The sequence below is a fragment of the Sceloporus undulatus genome, chromosome 1, assembly GCF_019175285.1.
Source record: "Sceloporus undulatus isolate JIND9_A2432 ecotype Alabama chromosome 1, SceUnd_v1.1, whole genome shotgun sequence".
Classification (NCBI taxonomy): domain Eukaryota; kingdom Metazoa; phylum Chordata; class Lepidosauria; order Squamata; family Phrynosomatidae; genus Sceloporus; species Sceloporus undulatus.
In genome coordinates, this window is record NC_056522.1 from 363,471,710 (window position 1) to 363,498,178 (window position 26,469).

At 42.1% G+C, this 26,469-nt stretch overlaps 2 protein-coding genes across 2 annotated transcripts in view; both read left to right on the top strand.

The window, feature by feature from the left end:
• LOC121934963 (cytochrome c oxidase assembly factor 8) overlaps window positions 1-26,469 on the top strand; it is a 723,331-nt gene that overhangs the window by 121,773 nt on the left and 575,089 nt on the right. The gene's annotated exons all lie outside the window — the stretch shown is intronic.
• Window positions 513-26,469, top strand: part of TNFAIP2 (TNF alpha induced protein 2) — a 79,688-nt gene continuing 53,731 nt past the window's right edge. Inside the window, 1 exon segment of the mRNA XM_042446546.1 lies at window positions 513-641. Coding sequence (XP_042302480.1) covers window positions 513-641 — 129 coding nt within the window.

The window sequence follows — 26,469 nt, forward strand, 5'->3', positions numbered from 1 at the left end:
TTCTTACAGTCTCATGTGGCTAACTTTTTGTAGGTATATGAGCTGGCCCACTCTTTAAGATCCTTGAGGGAGAACTTTCAGTTGGTCTGGCCACCATCATAGGCATATTTGGTGAGGAAATGAGAGAGGACCTTTTTGGTGGCTGCTCCCTGCTACAGAAAATTAAGTTGGCCCCACTTCAATGCACTTTTTATTGGCAGACAAAAATATTTCAATTTACTCTGGCCTTTGAGTATTAACTGTCTGCTGGAGAAAGGTTTTTAACTGTGGTACATTAAATTTGTATTTGTATCATAATTGTAATGGCTGGAATTCACTTGGGCAGTTAGAAATGCTTAACATGGAGTTACGCATTTCTAATTCATGATTCTTATGTATTCTCTAGCTTAGGGGATCATGAACGTCCCCCACTTGCCACTTACAAAGCAGTAGCAGCTGCAATTGACAGGAGTCTGTTCCCCTGTTGACCAGGGAGTAACTGACTGATGCTTCCACTACCGAACCACTCCCGCATGAGTGAATTCTGGTGCAAGAGGGAGAATGCAACAGAGACTGCTCACAAGAGCGGGAGGAAACATCAGTTGGCTGCTTCCTGTGCAACAGGGGAACAGACCCTTGCTGGTGTCACCAGATGCTGCCCGGTAAGTACCAATTGGGGCAATAAGGCCGGGATCCATAATCAGCTATACACAAGGCTATACATAACTGCATAGTTATGTAACTATGGTGGTTACATATCATAACTACTCAAGTTAATTCCAGCCAACATTTTAACTGTCTTTTGAAAATTGTTTTTAATTAATAGATGGTTTTTAATTAATAAATGTGGCTCAAGTGATTAAGACGCTGACTCTGTTGATTGGAAGATCAGCAGATTGACAGTTCGAGGCCCAGGTGCCACATGAAGGGGTGAGTTCCCATTACGAGTCCCAGCTTCTGCCAACCTAGCAGTTCGAAAGCATGCAAATGCAGGTAGATAAATAGATACCACTCTGGTAGGAAGGCAAACAGCGTTCTTTACAATCATGCTGGCCACATGATCACTGAGTAGTAGTCTCTGATAACGCTGGCTCTTCAGCTTAGTAACGAAGATGAGTACTGCCCCCTATGCTCAGACACTACTTGACAACCTTGTCAACAGGGAATATCTTTACCTTTACCTTTATTATGACTGCATGTTTAATTGTTGTTAACTTTTGTACCATCCATTGCTTAACCTGGGTTTGGGTGTGGGTGGGTGTTTGCTTATTTTTTGTTTGGTTTGGTTAACTCAAATGGAGAGCTGCCTTGGGTCCCATATTGGGGGAAAAGGGGTGAAATAAATAAAAGAAGAAATATTACTTGTTAGAGCACAGTCCTAACTGGCAAGGCTGTTCAGCTGAACCAACATTAGGCCATTGGAAGCTATGCTAAATCTCAGACCCTTTCAGTTAGGGATGTTGGAAATTACTTGCGAATACCTTCACCATATGGGTCCTAGAACAAATCAAGCCTGAAATCTCCCTGGAAGTTGAGGCTGTCATACTTTGATCACATCATGAGAAAGAAAGACTCACTGGAAAAGACAATAAATGCATTCCTGCTGATAGAATTAACTAGTGCCTAAGCCAAAACTACAAGGTTTCACATCTTTAAGTCAAGATAACCTTGCATGCTCAAACTGAGCTGTACAGTCAGCCCTCCGTATTCATGGATTCTGTATCCATGGATTCAACCAGCCACGGCTCAATTATTTTTTTAAAAAATTCAAAATAGCAAACGTTTGACTTGTTCATTTTATACAAGGGGCACCATTTTACTATGCCATTCTATATGATGGGACTTGAGAATCCATGGTTTTTCATATCCACGGGAGCTCCTTGTACTAAACCAAGGATCCACTATATAAGCAATAATCAATACTTATTTCAGTAGAATGTTGTGCTTGGTGTTATTTTTTAAAAAAAACACAATTTAAACCTAACAAAGGTCCTGCAAGTGTTTGACACATAAAGAACAGTGTCAAAACAGGTAACAAATTTTAAAACCAAAGTTTCAAAATCACAAGTAACAGATGTAAGACCTACAATCCCAGAGTAAAAAATATTAAAAGCCAGGGATTTTGACTCTTTCTAAAAACTATCACGATCAGAACTGATCTCATCTGCTTTAATGGAATTCCCTATTAGCATGCTGCAACAGGCTTTTTAACAAAGGGTGCTTTTAATACCTTTCCCTGACAACTAGTGAGTTTCCACATCACTCAACAGAATGAGTGTTCACAATTAACGATTGCATCACTTGCTTTCAGGACAACTGTTAAGGAAATAACTCTAAGCAACATTAGTTTTATCCCTCTGTGGTGTTACCCAACCCCCAGTGTTCTCTGGCTCTGTAAAGTCCCAAAGCAGAGCCCACCCACAAAAATAAAATACATTATGTTGTAATTTCCACTTTCCTGATTGTGGACAAAACATTAACTAACCTTCAAAAAACAGGAATCCATGCAGGTCAACAAAAGCTCATTTCACAAAGGAGGAAGAAGCACTGTGAGAGGAACTGGGTGGTTTGTCCCCAAAATGCATGAATTCTAGTAATGAGCAAGGAAAAGGCCATTGGTAGTCCAAGTGCTTAGTCCTCATTGTGAACTTGGCTGTGCAGCTCGGAAATGCCCTACCATAAGAACTAATGATAATAATATATTTTTTTAAAAAAGCAGGATCCTGTCCTCAATGTATGAGCTGTATTCTATTAATACTGTTGTTGCTGTTGTTGTTTGCCATCAAGTTGACTTCAGCTATGGCAGCTTTATGAATGTGAGAAGTACAACTTCCCTGCTCAAGTCTTCCAAACAAAGGACCCTGGCTTCCTTGACTGAATTAATCCACCTGTGATGCTGTCTCCCTCTTTACCCACTGCCTTCCACTTTACCAAGCATTATCCTTTTTTTCTGATGAGTAACGTGGGCGTTTTACAGACCACCCAAAAGGGTGGTCTGCCGCCGCCCTTCTTTGCTGTGCGAGGGAACCGCAGCAGACAAACCGCGCAGTTCCCCAGTGCAGCAAAAAGAAGCCGCAAAAGCGGCTTCTTTTTCCGGCACCATTGTGATGCCGCAAGGCACCAATGGCGTCCTTGTGGCATCACAAGGGCGGCGAGACATGCGGACGCTAAGCTTCCGTCACGTCAAAATGGCGGCGCCCATCTGTATAGGGGCCGTCTGGAACACACCCTAATTGCATAATATCTCCAAAGTATGACAGCCTCAGACCTGCTCAGGTCTTGCAGACTCAGGGCCTTGGCTTAGAATCATAAAATTACAGAGTTCAGAGAGACCACAAGGGCCATCCAGTTCAACCCTCTGCCATGCAGGAGTACACCATCAAGGTACCCCTGACAGATGGCCATCCATCCTCTGTTGAAAAACCTCCAAAGAAGGAGACTCCATCACACTCTGAGGGACTGTCAAACAATTCTTACCTCCAGGATGTTCTTCCTAATGTTGAGGTGGAATATATTTTCCTGTAGTTTGCATCCATTGCTCAGTGTCCTAGGACTTTATCGCACACATGTTTGTAAACGTTCCGAGGTCTCAATGTTAATGGAACGGAACGGATTTTATCACATAGCCTTGTTACCGAGACGTTTGCAATGGGTTCCCATTCCGTTCCGTTCGCGTAAAATGTCCCCGACGATTTTCTTCCGTCCTCCCTCCCCAGTAAACGTTATGAGAACGTAAAATCCTCTGTGTGCGATATCCTAGGCGTTCCAATTGCATCCCCGTCTGATCCCTACAGTTATGACGGGCCATGATATCTTTCCCTTGGCAGTTTCCCTTCCAAGATGTTTTAACGACATGTTGCTATATCAAAAATACAGCAGGAATCAGTGTTTGATACCAGAAAAAGATTTGATGGAGGTAGGGTAGAGTTGCCATAATTGTCTGCTTTTACCAGGGAGAAAATGTAGGACAAATTTTAGACCAAACTATAGGACAAATGCAGGACAAAACTCAGCCCAAAATGTAGGACATTTCAGAAAAATGTCCTACATTTTCGGCACAGTTTTCTGAACTGCTCATGCGCAGAGACAGGGGATGGTCAGGGCTTCATCGGGATGGGACCTGGCTGTGCGGTGATATCCGTTCACAGCGAGGTCCAAAAACAATAACAGGTCGTTGTCTCCATTAGTGGTGTGCGATAGCAATCTTTCTTTTCGCATTGACATAACGCTAAGAAGACTTAATGCGATAGCGTTCGTCGTCAGCCCGTTTCCTGATCTGTCCGCTTTGTTAACAGGAACGGAACGGGAAAACTGTGAGTGCGATAAGGTCCCTAGTCTCTGCAGCAGGAGAAAACAAGCTTGCTCCATCTTCAGTGTGACATCATTTCAAATATTTAAACAAGGCTATCATATCACCTCTTAACCTTCTCTTCTCCAGGCTAAACATACCCAGCTCCCTAAGTTGCTCCTCATAGGCATGGTTTCCAGACCTTCCTTGATTGGGTCCATCCATCTGCAATGCAATCTTCTTCTTTTCCTACTTCCTTATATTTTACCAAGCGTTATTCTCTTTTCTAGTGAATCATGTTTTCTCATGACATGTCCAAAGTCAAACAGTTTCAGTTTAGTTCTCATGGCTTCTAGGGAAATGTCAGGCCTGACTTGCTCTGGCACCCATTCATTTGCCTTTTTAGCAGTCTGTAGTATCTGCAGAGCTCTCTTCCAGCCCCACATTTCAAATGATTTTTTTTCTTCCTGGCAGTTTTCTTCACTGTCCAGCTTTGACAACCATATACAGAAATCAAAAATATTGTTGAGTAGATGACTCTGACTTTGGTATCCACTAACATGTAGATATGTTATTATTCCCTTCCTCAATCCATGGGGAGAGGCAGGAAATGTATGAATGAATAAATAAATAAATAAATAAATAATCATTATTATTACTATTTCTTTACACCTGAGAATCTTATCTAATTTTCCATAGCTGCCTTTCCAAGTATTACTCCTCTTCTGACTTCTACAGTTTCTACAGTTTCTGTAGTTTCCATTTTGATTAATGCCTCAGTGTCTTCATTACTCACTCCAAAGTGATGTAAATCACTGTTTCACACTGATTCACACTGTTATTGTTACTGTTACTGTTTTTATTTATTGAAAGTACTAGGTTGTGCCCCAGAGGTGATGCACAACAGGGATCTTACTTTAAAACCAGATGATTTTTAAAGAGTTTTTTTTAAAAGGCAAACAATTAATGCAGTCACAAAACCCAATCGTGATTTCAAGGACCAAAGGACCAGGTTTCAAAGACCAAAGTAGCAAACTATCTTAGCAGTTTATCGCTTGGTTTATTAATTCAGCTTACCTCTCCTGGTTTAAATTTCAATTTGGGTTGCATCCTGATCTTATCAGAAGGTTTTTGCAGCTGAATTTGCATCCCTGCTTCCAGAGTGCTCCGGCAGCCATTTCCTTAAGCTGGAAAACTCCCAGATCCAAAAAGAGCTGTGAGGAGTGCTCCTGGAAGCAAGGACGCAAATTGGGCAGCAAAAAATCTTCTCATAAGATCAGGATGCAGTGTGAATTGAAATTTAAACCGGGAGAGTTAAGCCAAGTTAATAAGCCAAACGATAAGCTCCTTACATGCCTTTGTTCTTAAGGCATGCATTTCCCCACATCATATAAAATACTTCTGCTTAAACTTACAAGCATACAGAGGAAATTGTATGAGTTCCTCTTTTGCAAAATGACAGAGGGGAAATAGCCCATGCTACACACAATGGACAGTTTTAGCTCCAATATTTAATTATTTAAACCAAGGTTTCTTTCATACTGCACACTAACTAACCTTTGATATCACTTTAACTGCCATGGCTGAACCCTACAGAATCCTGTGATTTGTCATTTGGTGTAGCACTGAATTCTCTGGTTGAGAAGTCTAAAAACAAAAGTACAAATCACAAGATTGTGTCGAATGTGGCCATGGCAGTTTAAAGTGCCATACTTTAGGGCTCCTCTGGATGAAGCAAACATGTTAGGAGTTTGAGGTAGTTCCCTATTTATTTATTTTTTTAATACCTAGGCAAGAGCTGGAATCCACTTGGACAGTTCCAAATCTTTATCAATGACTTGGAGGAAAGAATTGGGGGTATACTTATCAAATTTGAAGATGACACCAAACCAGGAGGAGTAGCTAATACCCCAGAGGACAGGATTAAAATTAAAAATCACCTTAATAGACTAGAAAGCTGGGCCAAAGCAAACAAAATGAAATTCAACACGGAGAAATGTAAGGTACTGCACTTAGGGCGGAAAAATGAAATGCATAAATATAAGATGGGGGACACCTGGCTGAACGAAACTACATGTGAAAGGGATCTAGAAGTCCAACTAGACCACAAGTTGAACATGAGTCAACAGTGTGATGCGGCAACTAAAAAGGCCAATGCAATTTTAGTCTGCATCAATAAAAGTATAGTGTCTAGATCAAGAGAAGTAATAGTGCCACTGTATTCTGCTCTGGTCAGGCCCCACCTGGAATATTGTGTCCAGTTCTGGGCACAACAATTCAAAAAGGACATTGAGAAACTGGAGCCATGTGTCCAAAGGAGGGCGGCTAAAATGGTGAAGGGTCTGGAAACCATGTCCTATGAGGAACAACTGAGGGAGCTGGGGATGTTTAGCCTGGAGAAAAGAAGGTTAAGAGGTGATATGATAGCCCTGTTTAAATATTTGAAGGGGTGTCATACTGAGGAGGGAGCAAACTTGTTTTCTGCTACTCCAGAGACTATGACCCGGAACAATGAGGTTGGCCTGGATGGCCCTTGTGGTCTCTTCCAACTCTATGATTCTATGATATCCTAGAGACCTTAATAGGACTGCATGTGAAAACACCAGGAGCAGCCCAGAGCATTTTGGTCCCAAGGCTATCCCAATAATAGAATCATAGAATTGGAAGAGACCACCAGGAACATCCAGTCCAACCCTCTGCCATGCAGGAACTCACAATCAAATCCCACCTGACAGATGGCCATCCTGCCTCTATTTAAAAACCTCCAAAGAAGAAGACTCCACCAGCCTCGGGGGGGGGGGTGTTCCATTGTCTAACAGCTCTTTCTGTCAGGAAGTTAAACCTAATGTTTAGGTGGAATATCTTTTCCTGTAGCTTGCATTCATTGCTCTGAGTCCTATTTTCTGGAGCTGCAGAAATCAATCCTCAAAATGAAAACCCTTCAAATAATTAAACAGGGCTATCATTTCACCTCTCAACCATCTCTTCTCCAGGCTAAACATACCCAGCTCCCTAAGCCGCTCCTCATAGGGCATAGTTTCCAGATGTCCCCCTGTTATCTTGGGCACTCTGTTGTGATGCTAGGTGGTGGTTCACACATGTCTCCCACTGTGCCACCCAGCGCCGCTGCTGTGTGTTACTCACTCCGAGGTCAGAACAAGGTGCCCAGGGTCGATTACATGGCTGGGCTTTCCCTAACCCTATTGCGAGTGATATGCACTAGCAGCAATGGTGATGAGTGGCACAATAGGATGTATTGTAAACATTGTAATCCCAGTGTTTCATTGGAGGGCTTTGGATTTTCTGGAAAGAGCTGGAGCAAAAGATGATTATTTTTTTAAAACCATGTTTAGGAGGCTAGTCCTTGGGTTCAGTACTGAACTGGGCGGATATAATCTGGGCAGATCACACCAGAACCAGGGACTGTGCCCCGCATTACTCAGACTGATCACAGTGGAAATTGCGGGGAGGGGGGGACATTTTATTTGGCTAGTGCAGACAGGGTCATAGATATGCATTGTGAAATTCTGTTGACGGGGAGTACATTCCTCTGCACTCCATGCTCCTTTTTTTCTGAGTAGACACGCATGGGATTGTGCTGCCAATCTCCTTCCTAACTCAAATGGGGCTCACATTTTTATATATGCACTTTTACTTCAACACCTTACACAACAAGGGCATTTAGGAATAAGCTGATCTTCATAATACCCATTGGATAATATTTATGAGAAATAACACGCATCACAGAAACTGTGGACATTTCCCAACTACCTCAAGTAGCAGCAACCCCCGTAGGGATGATTACTATGCAAGAATCCAGTAGCATGACTTAAAACTATTTGACCTGGGTGAATTGAAAAAGAAAAGAAAAACTACTCATGTATAAGGCCTATTGGCCTCCCCACAACTTAGCACCAGCTCTGACTTCTGTTGTTGATCATTAAACAGAAAGCTGAAATTGATGAATCACTCCTTCTGCCTACAAAGACCCCATGGCTGGGGAGGGGAAGATATGTGAATGAGTTAATGGGAAAAGAATGAATCTTTCCAGAAGAATGTCCAGATTTTTCCTGTGACAGAGTAACCTCGTTTCTCCAAAGCTACGTTCTCCAGTTAACTTGGATGCCAGTACTGTTTAGGCTACAAAGCCTTACAAAACTCAACATCAGATATTCTGAATGACTGACAACATTTGCATAGTCTTTACACCAGTCTTCACACCAACAGTTGGTAAACTACATCCTGTAGGTTACATTTGGGCCTTAGGGCATCCATAAAAGTAAAAACTAATATATTTTTTTTCCCAGAATGCCCCCAAATACCCTCTAGAAAGTATGTGGGGCATTTTCACTATGTTTTTGGGCCTTACCCTGGGCAGCCCTGTTTTCAAAGCAGGAAGTGAGTTCCAGGTCACTTCCCATTGTAAAAAAGAGCTTTCTTGGAAATACAATCCTGCTTGGGGACCTGGTGGAGTTTGGAAGATCACAGAACACTCAATGATCTTCCAATGTTCATAAGAGTTTGCATGCTGATAATTCTCAAACCAGGAAAGGGAAGAGGAAATATATTCATTCAATTAAAATAATCAATTCTTGATTTTTAAAAGTAAAATAAAATAAATAATCATTACATGAAAAGCCATTTAAAACTCTAGCCCAGCTACAATAGTTCATGGGCAGAGAAATCCAGAGCTTGGAAACATTATTTTTGCATTACATCTCTCAGAATCCCCCAGCCAGCAAAGACACTGTAACTCAGGGGTCGGTTGTCACACTAGTGTGTATGGCACTCGCAGAGTGGATCCAGGGCAGCTCTGAAGGAGAATACTCTGGGCTGAACATGGCTTTTTTTGGCTGGTGTACATATGCTCTTTGCACAGGAAACAGCTTTTCCTGCACCGGAAATAATATTTCTGCATAGAAATCAGTATGAAAAGAGATCTTGTAGCACCTTTGAGACTAACTGAAAGAAAGAGATTGGCAGCATGGGCTTTCATAGAATTCAGCCTCCTTCCTCACCTGCATCTAAGGAAGGAGGCTGAATTCTACAAAAGCTCATGCTACTACTAACTTTCTTTCAGCTAGTCTCAAAGGTCTTACAGATTAATGATTTTCCAGGCTAACACAGCTATACCTTTGAATTCTGCATAGAAATGTTATTTTCTGCACAGAAAAAGTTGTTTCAATGCAAAAAAAGGCTATTTCCTGCAACAACAACAAAAAGGACCCCATGTGAATTTTGCACAGAAGAAGTGCTGATCTGCGAAGATTCCCATCAATTTAGGTTTCTTCTCATCAAGATTTCATGACACCCTAAAAACATGTTTTTCAACAATTTTTTGAATATTTTTAAAAAATATTATTTTCATCACTAGTTTGTATTGACCAAGGCAGTAATGCAACAGGCTGAGGAGAGTGTTTGTGGCTCAGCCAGAGACCAATGTAGTAAAACATCCTGGGGCTCATTCCCACTTGCATTTAAACCTGTTTGCAATTCACCTTCACTCCGTGTTGGTAAATCATTTGCAAAAGGTCTGTCTTTCCCACTATGAAAGAGGATCTTTTCATTATCCCCTTGTAATTGCTTCTTTTTTGGCACTATTGTCGTCCCCAATAGTTTGCACCACTTCAAAATGCACGTCAATCATCTATGTGTCATCAGTGAAGTAAACAGCAGCCTTGGGAGCCTGGCCTGGAAGCTATACATACAGACATACATACATACATACAAATTTATAGAAGATTCGATTGATTGATTTTGCAACTACTTGCCTCACTGATTGCAAATAGTTGCAAAATCAATCAATGGAATCTTCTATCAATTTTATTTTTAAAAAATCATGCAACCATAGGTCACAGCACAAGCATTACAGGCAGGTATTGGGGGGCGGGATGGTGGATCTACCAAAAACTGAGGAGGGATGGTAAACACCCCTCTGCCATTAGTTCATCCCTCCAGAATGATGTGATTCAGATCCATTGTTCCCACTTGTTGAATACGCTTGGTAATCAATTCTTTTCAAAAGAACCGCCAAAGAGCTAGTGTCAGGAAAGAGCATGTTTTTTGCATTTGCCTCGCTTCATCGTGATTGAAACCGAGTACAGTTGGATCAAAACCAGTTTCAAATGAGAACAATGGTCATATAACCCGATCAGCAATTTGCTTTAAATCATAGTGGGAATGCGGCCCTGGTAATCTAAAGGAAATGCAGACACAAGCCAGATCAGAGACTAGGCACGTTTACAGAATTTCCTGACAAGTTTTTGTAGAGCTCTTGGAATGGCATCAAGGAAAACAGACTTTAAAAATTTGAACAGAAACTTCTCAGAAATCATTTTTCCTGTTTACATCTACTGCAAACAGCAGCAGGTCACTTCTGTGTTCAAAGCATTTCCCTACTATTCTGACTAAAAGACTTTCTGGTGTGGTGGTTTGAGTGCTGGACTTGGATTCTGGACACCAGGGTTCAAATCCCCACTCCTCCAGTAATTCCAATGGGTAAACGTGATATATATATATATATATATATATATATATATATATATATATTGATTCCTCCAAAACAGAGCCTAGAAAGGTTACTTTTTTGAGAACTATAAGGAAATGGTGCTGAGCCAGAATGGTAGTTTGAGCTTTGGACTATAACTCTGGAGTCAAGTGTTTGATTCTCAGTTCAATCATGAAACCTACCAGGTGATCTTGGGCAAGTCACACTCTCTCACCCTCAGCAAAGGCAATGACAAAATCTCCTCTGAACAAATCTTGCCAAGAAAACCCGATGATAGGTTCACCTTAGGGTCACCACAAGTTGGAAATGACTTGAAGGCACACAATAACAATAATCAAGAACTATATCAAATGTCCTAGCTTACTGTTATATACTCATGTATAAGTCTCAAAATTTAGATTAAAAAATTGAACCAAAAAACCTAAGTCGACCTATCTACAGGTCAGTGTAAGTACTGTACTTTAAACCATAAACCATCCCCTGTTGAAAGAAGCACTGACCCCTTTTTACTCTCTCATCCATCCAGACTTTATTATGAACACAAATAGTTATGCCTGCTGGAATTTTATAAGTTTATTGGCATTGTTTTCCTTTGCTTTGTCATTTACATCCTTATTATTATTATTATTAACCTTTATTTATGAAGTGCTGTAAATTTACACAGTGCTGTACATACAATCTTTTTAGTTAGATGGTTCCCTGCCCTTGGGCTTACAATCTAAAAAGACATGACACAAAAGGAGAAGGGAGTGGTGGAGGGAAAGGGTAAGAGGTCCAGCAATTCCTTTCTACCTCCAAGGCCTGGACCAAGGCAGATGGACTGGAAGGAGGGCTTGGCTTCATAATGGATGGTTAATCTTCTTCCAGGGAAAATACATACTCTCAAGTAGGATAATGCATATACAGTACATAGCAATACAGGAAATGGTTTGATAAACAGGCACCAAAAGAACATCAAATAGTAAGCGACAATTATGCAATGCCTGGGAAGGCTACTCTGAACAGGATGGTTTTCAACTCCGTTTTGAAGCTGGTTAAAGAAGTGATGGCTCTTGCTTGTGGGGGAAGAAGGTTCCAGGAGTGAGGGGCAGCAAGTGAAAAGAGGAGAATCCGAGATGGGGCAGAGGAAATCCTGGGCTGGGACAGCAGACCTTGACTACCAGAACAGAGGGCCCTAGTGGGAAGGTGAAGAGAAAGAAGGTCTCATTACATGCCCCCAAGTTTTACCCCCGACTTATTCATGGGTCATATCAAAATTCAGAATTTTGGCCCCAAAATCTGCCCTCAACTTATACATGAAGTCACCTTATAGTCGAATATATACAGTAGATCTTCAAAAGACAATTTTATTGCAGATACCATGCTCCTAGAAATGGAATGGAATAGCCAGTCCTCCATATTGGCAGATTCTTTATCCTCTGATTCAACTATCCATGGCTTGAAAATACTCCAAAAAGATATAAATTTCCAAAAGTAAATGACTTTGCCATTTTATATAAGGGATACCATTTCACTATTCCATTGGTATTTAATGGGATTTGAGCATCCATGGGTTTTGATATCCACGGGGCGTCCTGGAACAAACCCCTAATGGATACCAAAGGCCCACTGTATGTGATCCTAGCAATTTCAGAAATGCCCTGATGTCAGTCCTACCACTCTTTTAAGTGATCAGCTGCTTAACTGGGATGGTGAACTTGTTCATTATCATTCTAAGCACAGGCAGCTCTCCAGAGTACAAATGTAATGAATGTGTTTTTATGATAAGGGCAGTTGCCACCCAATTCTGAAGAGACTCTGACATTCCCTTTCCTTGCTAAGTGACTCTTTTATATTTGCCAATGATTTTTCATCACTTCTCATTATCTCCTCCCCCCCTCTGCTCCCATTCCATGGTGATTCCAACAGCTCCGAATGATAGCTGTCATGCCTCTGCCTGGAATCCAGGCATGCTTCAGGCAGGTTTTCCCCAATCTAGTTGTAGCCCAAACAGGATACAATGACCTTTCTGACTCAGGCTTTGATTTTGACAGCTCTAAATTTAGGTTTCCTCTCACTGCAAGCCAAGCAAGCTTTGATAGTTACATAAACAGCAGTATATCAGAGGACAACCCCTCTGTATGTATGTGTTCAAAAAAGCAAGGGGAAATGACTGTGGAAAGAAAAATGTCACAGTAGTAAAATTAACATTTAGTAACACTGAAATGTCTTGCAAGCACAGAAGCAGGTTACTAAAACTGTTCACAGCAAGGTTTCAGGTGACGTAAACTGGAGGGTAAATAGTCTCTCCAGCAGCAGCTTGAGATGGCTGTCCACACTGCAGAAATAATATAGTTTGACACCACATTAACTGCCATGGCTCAACGTTATGAAATTCTGAGAACTCTAGTTTTGTGATACATTTAGGCTTCTTTGTCAGATAGCTCTGGTGCAATAATAACCTACAATTCCCAGGATTTCATAGAACTGAGCCATGACATCAAAAATGGTGCCAAACTGCATTGTTTCTGCAATGTAGATGCAGCCAAGGTGTAATAAGAATTTTTAAAATAGTTATGATAACAATAATACTAAGCATTTAAAATTTTTGGATGTCCAAATTACATATTCTCAGTAATTCTGACTGAATTCTGAATTCTGAAGGTCCAGATTTTTTAGACAGTTGAGAATGTGTTCATGGTTTGTTTGTTTGTTTGTTTGTTTGTTTTTAAGTGGGGGAAATATCTACAAAATAATAGGCCTGGGCCTAAACTGAAGTGGGAAAATTGGCTTTCCAGATGTTGTTGGACTACGATGCCAATGATGAGGAATGCTGGGAGCTGCAATTCAACGTCTGGAGGGTTGAACATCTAGACAATTTCCACCCATAAACTTAATCCAGTTGCTAGTCTCAACTAGATTAGCAATCCTAAATCAATTACTGAATGGTGAGTTTAGCCTCCAATTGTCCTGATTGGACAAAGACAATTCTGACTAATATTCGGTCATCCTACTTTTTCAGCTACTTTTTAAATTACTCTTCTTGCCTTCACCACCTTCCCCCTTTGTCCGTGACTTATTTCAATGGGGTTCAAAGCAGGAGAGACAGGAGAGAAGCAAGTGGAATCATATCTTTTCCCACTCTTCCTCTCTCCTGTAGACTCAGGCAAAAGCAAACTCCTGTGGCCTCCCGTGTTCCTCCTCGCTAATAACATTTGCCTTCTTAACCATATACTGATGTTGCTTGGCCGCAGATGTCCTGGTTTTCCGCCATAAAAAGTTGGAGGGTATGGGTGAGTCAATCATTAAATAAATCTCTCCTGATTCAATGGGTCTACTCCACTTGGGACTAGCAACTGGATTTAGGCCTTGGTGATGTTACTCAAAATTCAAGGATCCCAAAAGAGCACCCACACTTAGTATGCAAATAGGGGGATTTTATTAGCTTAGAGGAAAGCAGCCAAGAGGGCTCAGGCAACTAAAGCAGGGATCAAGCCTATGTATAATGGTTCCAAGAATCAAGACTCCAGTGTGCAGGTTCAGCATAATTTTATTTACAGCCAAAGGAAATCGCCATTTATATGAGACACCCACTCATGCACACATTCAAGAACTAATGATGTAAAGGTGGTAGCAGATATTTACTTAGAGGGATTTGCAGAAGACAATATTGTACCAGTTCCAGATGCGTAGCTCCAATTGGGGGGACACTGAGAGATGAAAAATAGCTCATTAGCTGCTGTAGGATAAACATAGGCTGAGGAGTCAGGTGAGATCCAAACAGAGTGTCTGTCTGACCTCAAATGAGACCAAATTGGTGGTGTGTGGGCTGGCATTTTTATAGGGCAAAACATATCCTGGGGCACATTTTGGGATGTGAAAGGATTTCCAGGAGGGAGGAGTGAGCAAGGAAGTTGAGAAGGGCTAGACTATCAGTGCAAATGTTCTTGGGCAAAAGATGTTTTAGAGATCACACAACGCCCCTGTTGAAACAGCTCCACTAGCAGCCAGTCTGTTTCCAGGAACAATTCAAAGTGTTGGATGCTGACCTATAAAGCCCTATATGGCTCAGAACCAGGCTATTTGGCACATTGTATCTCCCTATATGAGCCGGCCCAGGCCCTGAGATCCTGGGGAGGCCCTTCTCTCCATCCTGCCATCATCACAAACATGGTTGGTGGGGACATGAGAGAGGGCCTTTTCCGTGGCTATGCCTAGACTCTGGATCTCTCTGCCTAGGGAGGTCAGAATGCAGGCTAAGACCTACTTGCTTAGACAGGATTTTTCATTTGAGTGGTAATAACAAGTCATCTACATGAACCTTGGTGGTGCAGTGGTTAAATGCCTGTACTGCAGCCACTCATTCACAAACCATAAGGTTGCAAGTTCAATACCAGAGAAAGGGCTCAAGCTCAACTCAGACTTGCATCCTTCTGAGGTTGCTAAAATGAGTACCCAGATTGTTAGGGCAATTAGCTTACAATTTATAAACCACTTAGGGAGTGCTTAAGTGCACTGATAAGTGGTATAGAAATGTACTTGCTATTGCTATTGCTATCTCCTAAGAAAATTGAAGGGGAAAAAATGAAAACTACAAACTTTGAAAAATAAATTTGATGCTGCCAAAACAAAGATATGACTTCTGGATCCTAAGTGATTTCTCAGAAATTATTAGCCTCGTTTTCTCTCAAAGGATATCCTCCAAATATATCAGAGCACAAATCTGATCCATGCAGGCTGGGGGGTGATGGCAGTCCAACACATCTGGGAAGGTGCCAAGTTGGAGAGAGCTGTACTGTTGAATCCTTGCCCATGACATTTGCACATTCTATACCACAGTTGCACATTCTATGCCAAATTCTGCACTGGGGTGGATGGAAGCAGATGGTTCCATTCTGAAATGTCTTAGAGGAGAGTGAAATGTGTCCACAAAATATTCCAGGCATGTGCAAATGTCTGACGGCCTTCTGATATCCCAAAGATGACTTAATATTTTTCATTGCAGAAACCATTTTGCAAATGGGAACCCACATGAGAGCTGGTTGTTCAGATGAACAATAGAGAGTCCTGTGATCCTTTCAGGAATAGAACATTTATTATGGCATAGCTTTCCTGCTAGAGACCACTAATGAGGGCTTTTTAGGATTTGGGGGACAGAATAAATCTGGATGGAATCTGTGGGAAACAAAAATAGCCTTCATAGCTGCATGCAGCCCAAAGATCCACGTTTTCCATTCCACAGATATCTGAAAGTCTGGATAACACTTCATACACCTGATGAAGTAGGTAGTAGTCCACAAAAGCCTATGCCATAATAAATGTATTTAATGAACCAGAAAGTCTTTGTTTTTGCATCCAGAAAGGTCATAAGAAGAGCTTTCCTAGATAAGATAAAATTCTTACTCAGTCCAGAACCTGAAAAAGTTGCTTTTTTGGACTACACACCTCCAAATTCCCTGGGCAACTTTTCCAAGATCTCTTTTAATCCAGAATCCTGCTTCCCATAAGACTACATGAAAGCAATATCACCAACCCATTGTAATTTCCTGGCAACTGGTATACAGAGAGACACACTTCCTCTGGAGATAGTATATATAGCCATTGTTACTAACATCCACTCAAAGCCTTATTGTTTGTGGATTTGTTTAATTCCCCTTTAGAGCCATCCAAGTCAGCTGCTATCAGTACATCTTCCAGTAGTGAATTCTATGGTTTACTTGTGTATTACATGAAGAAGTCCTTCCTTGTGTCAGTCCTGACTCTCCCATCCTTTCAGCTTTCTTAGATGACCCCAGGCTGTAGTACTTTGAAGGAGAAATCATCTCTCATCTGTTGTGCCTCTCATCTATTGTTGTTGTGTGTCTTCAAATTGTTTCCGATTTATAAACTTTTGTATAGCACATTTTTGAACTAAGTTGTTCTTTTATTCAGAAGGGGTTTGTCCTTTTCTTCCTGTGAGGCTGAGAAAGTGTGACTTGGCCAAGGTAGTTTTTCATGGCTTCGCAGGGATTCAAACCCTCGTCTCCAGAGTCATAGTCCAGTGCTCAAACCTAGCCAGTTTTTTCCCCCACAATACTATTGACCCCCACTCTATTGCCCTTTAGATATGTAACACTACAACTTCCATTACCCCAACTATCATGTGGATACAAGTTGGAGAGGATGCTATATGCCACACATTCACTGGAACTTTATTTGTGTCTTGTTGTTGTGTGCGTTCATGTCATTTCCAACTTATGGTGAACCTAAGGTGAACCTATCACAGTTTTCTTCACAAGATTTGTTCAAGGGAGCTTTGCCATTGCCTTCTCTGAGACTGAGAGCATGTGACTTGTCCAAAGTCATCCAGTGGGTTTCGTAGCCAAGCTGGGAATGGAACCCTGGTCTCCAGAGTCATAGGAGTATATCACACAGGGCTTTGGGGGGATTTTTGGAGCTCAGAACCAGGGTGACTGCAGGTCCACAATGCGAATTCACTTCATAACGTGAATGTGTTATCAGACGAGATTCCTTTCTATAGGAGCTCCTTCCGTGGTGCTTCCGTGGTGATTCCAAAGTAACCCCTCATTTTGGTAAAATCGGAAAAAAAGTGAATACACATAATTCACTTTCAAGCTCACTTCGATTTCACTTCGAATTGGTCTCGTGTGGAAGATAACTCTGATATCGCCCCCCTTGGCCCCCTAATCCTGATCCTTCATCCCCCTCCTCCTCCTTCATGGCATCTCGTCCTCTCTGCCACCCTGCCACCCATTCCATCATCCCCTGCCTTCTCCTGCATCCGAATCCTGGCCCCAGTGACCCCCTGTGACCTATCCCATCATCCCCTGCCTTCTCATGCATAAGAACCCTGGCTCCAGTGACCCTCTGCAACCTATCCCATCATCCCCTGACTTCTCCTGCATCCAAATCCTGGCCCCACTGACCCCTTTGATCTATCCCAACATCCCCTGCCTTCCCCTGCATCCAAATCCTGGCTCCACTGACCCCTGCAACCTATCCCATCATCCCCTGCCTTCTCCTGCATCCAAACCATGGTCCCAGTGACCCCCTGCGTCCTATCCCATCATCCCCTGACTGTTCCTTCTGTCTGATCCTGACCCCAGTGACCCCATGACCTATCCCATCATCCCCTGACTGTTCATTCAGCCCAATTAAGGATGACAGCTAAGGAGGGGGCAGGGAAGGAGGACAGTGTCCAGAGCCCCACTGAGCATGCACAAGGGTCCCAATTTGAATCATTGAATCCTCATGGTATGCACTGGTGTGGTAATACAATTTGCACTCACTCCGCTTTGTGTGAATCCGCTTTGCATGACTTGCCTTGGATTCGATTCCCCCTCGATTCAAAAGGGCAACGGAAGGGCAACCAGGTGTGATAAAACATTCACATTACGAAAAAAGCCCCATGTGATATACTCCATAGTCTTAATTTGGTGTTTTATGCATGCATTAAGTTCCTCAATGAAAGCAGTTGGACATTTTTTTCCAATATGGCATGTTGGAAGGGATGCAGAGGCTTAGTGGTTAAGACACCATTTCTGACGAGTTGAAGATTAGAAGGTTGGCAGTTTGAGGCCCGAGTGCTACATGATGGGGTGTGCTCTTGTCACTAGTCCCAGCTTCTGCCAACCTAGCAGTTCAAAAGCATGCAAATGCAAGTAGATAAATAGGTATCACTTATCAGTGGGAAGGTAACAGTGTTCGGTGGAGTCGTGCTGGCCACATAAACACTAGAGCAGTCTTCGGACAACATTGGCTTTTCAACTTAGTAACGGAAATGAGCACAGCCCCTTACAGTCGGTTACAACTAGACATTAATGTCAAGGGACTACCTTTACGTTTTTATGGCATGTCTGTATTCAGTTCAAGGTTGTGGAAGTGAAGTTGTCCATCTGCCACCATTATGTGCATAGGTATACATTGTGTTGTGCAATGGATTGCACATTGGGTCAGTGTGCATTTGTTTGTACATTTGGCTGTACATTGGTTGTGCATTTACTAGTGCCTTAGTTACACAAGCTTCCCATTCAAGCCAAGGAATTCATGACAATTGGTCTGTAACTGATGCAAATATGTAAACCTCACAACCCAAATGTAGGATCATGGCCATACCTTGATCTCTTCTCTCTCCCCCGCTGCGTTGCCTTTTAATTTCATGCTAAAAAGCAAAAATATGATTTTGTTTGCAGCCATGCAACAGTATATGTTTCTCACGCCCATAAAGCCTGAAAGACCATATCACCCCATATGACCTGAACCAATTTTAAACTCTTTGGAGGAGGGCTTTCTCTTGGCCCTGTCACCTTCACAGTCATAGTTAGTGAGGTCATGAGAGAGGGCCTTCTCAGTGGCTGCTCCTAGACTGTGAAACTACCTTCCACAGGAGTTCCATGTGGAACTCTCCCTGCTCTCCTTCCAACATCAGGTTATGACTCTTTAATTTATGCAGGCCTTTAACTGATTTTAATCATATGGAAGAATGTTCTTTGCAAAAAAATTGTATTTTAAATACAATGTATTTTTGCATTTTAAATATAATGTATTTTTGTATTTGGATTTTATAGTCTTCATTTTTTTAACAGAACTGTCATTAATTTATTTTTAAACTTTTGTGTAGCACATTTTTGAACAAAGCTATCATTTTAAATTTTGTAAGCTGCCTTGACATGAGAAAGGAGGGATATAAATGAATAAATTAAATGAAGTGAATAAAATATAATTGTCACCAGACAACTGAGGCATAATATACTCACAACCTATAAAAATGCTGGAGTTGACAAAGTTTATCCTCAAATGGACTGGTTAGTCTTTTAACTGCCTTTCCCTTTCCTTTTTATGCTGAAACAGACTAACAGAGTGCATTTATACTGTAGAAAGAATGCAGTTTGACATCATTGTAAGTGCTGAAACGCCATTCTATGGAGTTTCTCTGACAAAGAAAACTACAAATCCCAGCTTTCCATAGGATGGAGCCATGGCAGTTAAAGTGGTGTCAAACTGTATCATTTCTACAGTGTAGATGCACCGACAGCTATTTGTTTGAAAAGTCCACATCAGACTACCATAGGTATTCATTTCCATCAGACCCATGGCTCTATTTATTTAAGTGACAAGCAGTCAGAAATGAAAGGAGCATGAAAAACAATTTATACATTGTTCCACAGTGAGGATTTGTACCTTTCCAGATAAAACCATGTCATCTTCTTAGATCATTATCAGCCTTTCCTTCCAAGGAGGAGAAATCAAACAACAATCCTTTCCTTTTGTTCACAGTTGTCCACACCTCTCAAGCATCAGTCGGTTCTAGGTAGCCTAGGGGCTTTCTGTCAGACATGGTAGGTGACATTGTCTTAGCAATGAAAGACACCCTTTGTACAATTCCATGCTCTACATTTGTCTAATAATGTTACTGTCAACAAAATGAGGTTCAGCCAAGTGAAGAAATGGTTTAAAATTTCATTTGGAGTCATCTCTTGAGTTGTTGGGGAAAATGAAAGGCAGAAAAAATTGATATCCCATTGGCACCCCATTTGAAGCAAAACTAGGGCATGTTCATCTGGAAAACCAGTATGCAAAGGGCTCTTGCAGTGTCTTTGAAACTAACTTATCAAGGAGGATGAAGAGCAGCATGGACAGACTTCAGGGACAGAGCAGGGGAGCCTGAGAGTCCCACCCGAGGGAACAGTCGCTGCTAAGCCTCGGAGGAGGCGTGTGGTCGTAGTGGGGGACTCCTTGCTCAGGGGTACAGAAGCAGTGATTTGTAGGCCTGACAAGATGTCTCGAGAGGTGTGTTGTCTTCCAGGTGCAAAGATCCGTGATGTGACAGAGAGGCTGACAAGACTGGTCAAGCCTACTGACAAATACCCCTTCCTTTTGGTCCACATGGGAACTAATGATACTGCAAGACACAGCATTCAGAACATCAAAAGGGATTACGAGGCGCTTGGTAGGAAGCTGAAAGGAATGGATGTACAGGTTGTCATCTCGTCTCTTCTGCCAGTTGAAGGGCATGGTCCAGGAAGGGAGAGGAAAATAGCGGATGTGAACAACTGGCTTCGCAGATGGTGCCGCCGAGAAGGATTTGGATTCTTCGATCATGGGCTGCGGTTCCATGAGGAGGGACTTCTTGCAACAGACGGGTTGCATCTCACGCCAGTTGGAAGAAATGTTTTTGCCAACAGTCTCAAGAACTTGATCAGGAGAGCTTTAAACTGAGTTCCGAGGGGAAGGGAGACAATATAAATAAAACTTTTATTATTATTATAATATTAAGGAAGGCGAAAGGGATGGCGAAAATAGTCAAACTGACATAGAGGAAACAAGGCAAACAGTGCAAGGACCCAACAGTGGGAGGCAAAAAAAAACTTGCACAGGCAGCAAGTAAAAGGGACCCATGGTCTGCGATGTCTCTACACTAATGCACAGAGCATGGGAAATAAGCAAGATGAACTCGAACTCCTAGTACAACAAAGCAAATATGATATAATAGGCATCACTGAAACCTAGTGGGATGAGTCTCCTGATTGGAATGTGGAAATAGAGGGGTATAACCTTTTTAAGAGAAAAAGGCCAAATAGGAAAGGAGGAGGAATAGCACTATATGTCAGAGATATTTACACCAGTGAAGAGATCCTGGACATCAATCATGGAAGCCAGGTGGAGAGCATCTGGATAAGAATCAAAGGGGAGGGAAACAACAAGGATGTTACGGTGGGAGTCTACTACAGACCCCCAAGTCAGACTGAGGAATTGGATGATATCTTTCTAGAACAGATGACCACACAGTCAGAAAAGAGAGATGTAGTAGTGATGGGCGACTTCAACTATCCTGATATTTGCTGGAAGTCAAACTCAGCAAAATCCTCAAGGCCTAGCAAATTCCTCACTTGCCTGGAAGACAATTTCATGGTCCAAAAGGTGGAAGAGGCAACAAGGGGGTCAGCTATTTTAGATCTGATCCTAACCAACAAGGATGACTTGGTTAATGGGGTGCAAGTGGTGGGATCATCAGGTGGAAGTGACCATGTTCTCCTGGAGTTTGTAATACAGTGGAAAGGAGAAGCCAGGCATAGTCAGACACACATCCTAGACTTTAGGAGAGCGGATTTCAGTAAACTTAGAGAAGTATTGAGGGCGATTCCATGGTCAGAAATACTAAAAGATAAAGGAGTTCAGGACGGATAGGAGTTTCTCAAAAGGGAGATACTGAAGGCACAATTTAAAACAGTTCCAGTGAGAAAGAAAAACGGGAGGTGTCTCAAGAAACCAGGTTGGATGACTAAGGAACTTGCAACCGAGCTAAGTTTGAAACGGAACATGTATAAGAAATGGAAAAAGGGGGAAATCACAAAAAAGGAATTCAAAGAAATAGCAGGCATGTGTAGGGGTAAAGTCAGAAAAGCTAAAGTGCAGAATGAACTCAGGCTTGCTAGAGAGGTTAAGAACAATAAAAAGGGCTTTTTTGGATATGTCCGCAGCAAAAGGAAGAAGAAGGAAACGGTAGGGCCACTGCGTGGAGAAGATGGCAAGATGCTAACAGAAGACAGAGAAAAGGCAGAATTACTCAACACCTTCTTTGCCTCAGTCTTCTCAGAAAAGGCAAAGGGTGCTCAACCTGAGGATAATGGAGCAGAGGACAGAATAGGGGCATTTCAGCACAGAATAAGTAAAGAGATAGTAGAGGAACACCTTATTAATCTAAATGAATTTAAGTCTCCGGGACCAGATGAACTCCATCCAAGGGTATTAAAAGAACTGGCAAATGTAATATCGGAGCCATTGGCAATAATCTTTGAAAACTCCTGGAAAACAGGAGAGATCCCAGCAGACTGGAGGAGGGCAAACGTTGTCCCCATCTTCAAAAAGGGGAAAAAAGAGGATCCCAACAATTATCGTCCAGTTAGTCTGACATCAGTACTAGGAAAGATTCTGGAGCAGATCATTAAACAGAGAGTCTGTGAACATCTAGAAGGCAATGCCATAATCACAAAAAGTCAACATGGGTTTCACAGAAACAAGTCATGCCAGACAAACCTAATCTCTTTCTTTGATACAATTACCACCTTGGTAGATGAAGGGAATGCTGTGGATATAGTATATCTTGATTTCAGTAAGGCCTTTGACAAGGTTTCCCATGACATACTTGCAAACAAGCTGGTAAAATGTGGGCTAGACAAAGGAACTGTTACATGGATCTGTAATTGGTTGACCGGCCGAACCCAAAGGGTGCTCAACAATGGCTCCTTTTCATCCTGGAGAGAAGTGACCAGTGGGGTCCCACAGGGTTCTGTCCTGGGCCCAGTGCTATTCAACATCTTTATCAATGACCTGGATGACAGAATTGGGAGCATACTTATCAAATTTGCAGATGACACCAAATTAGGGGGAATAGCTAATACCCCAGAGGACAGGATGAAGATTCAAAATGACCTGAATAGACTAGAAAGCTGGGCCAAAGCTAACAAAATGAAATTCAACGCAGAGAAATGTAAGGTATTGCACTTAGGGCGGAAAAATAAAATGCACAGATATAGGATGGGTGACACCTGGCTCAATGAAACTACGTGTGAAAGGGATCTAGGAGTCCATGTAGACCACAAGTTGAACATGAGTGAACAGTGTGATGCGGCAGCTAAAAAGGCCAATGCTATTTTAGGCTGCATCAATAGAAGTATAGTGTCTAGATCAAGAGAAGTAATAGTGCCACTGTATTCTGCTCTAGTCAGGCCCCACCTAGAATATTGTGTCCAGTTCTGGGCACCACAATTCAGAAAGGACATTGAGAAACTGGAGCGTGTCCAAAGGAGGGCGACAAAAATGGTGAAGGGTCTGGAAACCATGCCCTATGAGGAACGACTTAGGGAGCTGGGGATGTTTAGCCTGGAGAAAAGAAGGTTAAGAGGTGATATGATCGCCCTGTTTAAATATTTGAAAGGATGTCATACTGAGGAGGGAGCAAGCTTGTTTTCTGCTGCTCCAGAGAACAGAACCCGGAACAATGGATGCAAGCTACAGGAAAAGAGATTCCACCTGAACATTAGGAGGAACTTCCTGACAGTAAGGGCTGTTCGACAGTGGAATGCACTCCCTCGGAGGGTGATGGAGTCTCCTTCCTTGGAGGTCTTTAAACAGAGGCTGGATGGCCATCTGTCAGGAATGCTTTGATTTGGATTTCCTGCATGGCAGGGGGTTGGACTGGATGGCCCTATTGGTCTCTTCCAACTCTACGATTCTATGATTCTATGATTCTAACTGAAAGAAAGAAGTTGGTAGCTTGAGCTTTCATAAACTTGGGCCTGCTCCTCAGATGCATGTTCAGTACATTTCAGATGCATCTGTGGAAATAGTCTCAAGTCTACAAAAGTTCATGCTTTCCTTCAGTTAGTCTCAAAGATCCCTTTGCATATCAATTTTGAGACAGTTACTGTTGCCATCTTGGCCAAAGCACACTGGAGCCTTTATCCATGAAAAACAGAGTGGAATTAGGCAGTTCTTTAGCTCAGTGGTTCTCAGACTGTGGGGCAGGACCCATGGGGTGCCAGAGTTGTTCAAGGAGAGTGCTAGACTTGGAGGCTCTGATCCTTCCTCTTTTCCTCCTCCTCCTCCTCCCAATTTTTTCTGTTCTGGAGCAGAAAAAAAGGCAAGGAGGGTGCTTGGACCAGCCACCTCTGCTTGAGGGAGAAAGAGGAGGAGGAGAGCAGGGACGCTCACTGGATCATGGCCTCTGGCAGGGACCATCCTGAGCTGCCCAGGGTGACCAGAGTTCCTCATTTTCCAGGACATGTGCTCCATTTCAACCTTCTGTCCAGGAAGAATTCCAAAATATCCTCTTATTCAGAGCATGACTGGGAATCATGTATTTCTGCGTACAGTGGACCCTTGTTATACGCTGGAGTTTGGTTCCAAGATCCCCCATGTATAACAAAATCCGTGTATGCTCAAGTCCCATTAAATATAATGACATAGCAAAATGGTGTCCCTAATAAAAAATGGAACATCAAGGTAAATTTATACTTTTTGGAACATTTTCCAACCGTGTATGCTTGAATCTGTATATAAAAAATCCGTGTATAAGAAGGACCGACTGTATATGCATGTTTTTATCTTTTAGGGTTTTTTTAAATCCATTTTTCTTGCATGTTCTATGTTTCGCAGTGCTTATCCTCCTTTGCGGTTAGGACATCTCTGAAGCTGCCACTTCTTCTTCTTCCCCTACAAATCCTGTCACTGCCTTGGTTCTCAGGATGAGATGTTGCTGCTGCTTCAACCAATGCAATTGCTCAGTCCTGTGGACCCCAGGCACATAGCTGCCAAAGCAGAGCCAGTGTCCCATGGTCACTCCCAGTGGCTGTGGAGGCCAATAATGCCTCTTGCTTGGGGTTACCACCATCACTTCAAAGGCAGAGGAGAAACGGCCTCAGTGGCTCTGCTCCCAAATAAATGGCATGTCGAACCAACCAACTGAGGAGCAACATATGCACCATTTCTTGTCCTTCTTCCTCATTCATAACTTTTGCCATCTTTACTACACACCAATGTTACTTGGCCACAAAGGTGCCAGTTTACACCTGTTGAAATGCTGGAAGATATCAGATGAAGGAACTGGCAAAACTACCTCTGACTATTCCATGCCTAAGAAAATCCTGTAAAATTCATAGGGTTGCTATATGTCAACAGGTGACTTGAAAGCACATACATGGAAAGAAGGTGCTTCCGTATGAGATCATTCTCAGATGCTGGTTTGATATTCTTCCAGCAACAAGGAACACACTAAATTATGAGTAGTACCTGTGTGGTTGGGTGAATATTGGCAGGGGATTTAGGTACAATTGGTATAATAGTTTCACCATATTTTATCTTTGGTATGTTTTAGCTGTCTACATACCCTGGAAGCACCAGATCTGTTCTCATCTTGGAAACTAAACAGGGTCAGGCCTAGTTAGTTCTTGGATGGCAACTGCCAAGGAATACCAGGTATAGGAAGCCATATTTAAAAAAAAAAAGAACTGCCAAAACCAAAACCAAGTAATTCATGCCTAAGAAAACCCTGTGAAATTCATGGGGGCACCATAAATCAAGAGGCAACATGAAGGCACATACACACATGTTTTAATGATGTGAACTGAGAATAAGAGGAGAAGGAGAAGTGGCGGTTTCTGGAATGAACCCTTTTTCTTGAAAAAAATTTTCAAATTCATCTGCAGGAGTTGGAGAAATTGTTTGTGTCTTTATACAATGCTATCGACTTCCCAATCTCATCTCACCTCGCTTCCCTTTCCTTACATATACTTTTATTTAATCAACAATATGATCATGTTTATTGGGCCCTTGTGTTCGATAGAGGAAAAACCATTATCCTCCCAAGATCAGGAACTGAATACAAATGAGAAATGGAGAACCAGAAATAAGTCGAATTCACTTTAGTGGGATATTGTAGGGAGCTGGGTATGTTTAACCTGGGAGAAGAGATGTTTAAAAGGTGATATGATAGACCTGTTTAAATATTTGAAGGGGAGACATATAGAGGATGGCATAAACTTGTTTTCTGCTGCTCCAGAGTCTAGGACACGGAGCAATGGATGCAAGCTACAAGAAAAGAGATTCCACCTAAACTTTAGGAGGAACTACTTGACAGTAAAAGCTGTTAGGCAGTGGAACACACTCCCTTGGAGTGTGGTGGAGTCTCCTTTCAGGTGCTTTGTTTCTGAGTTCC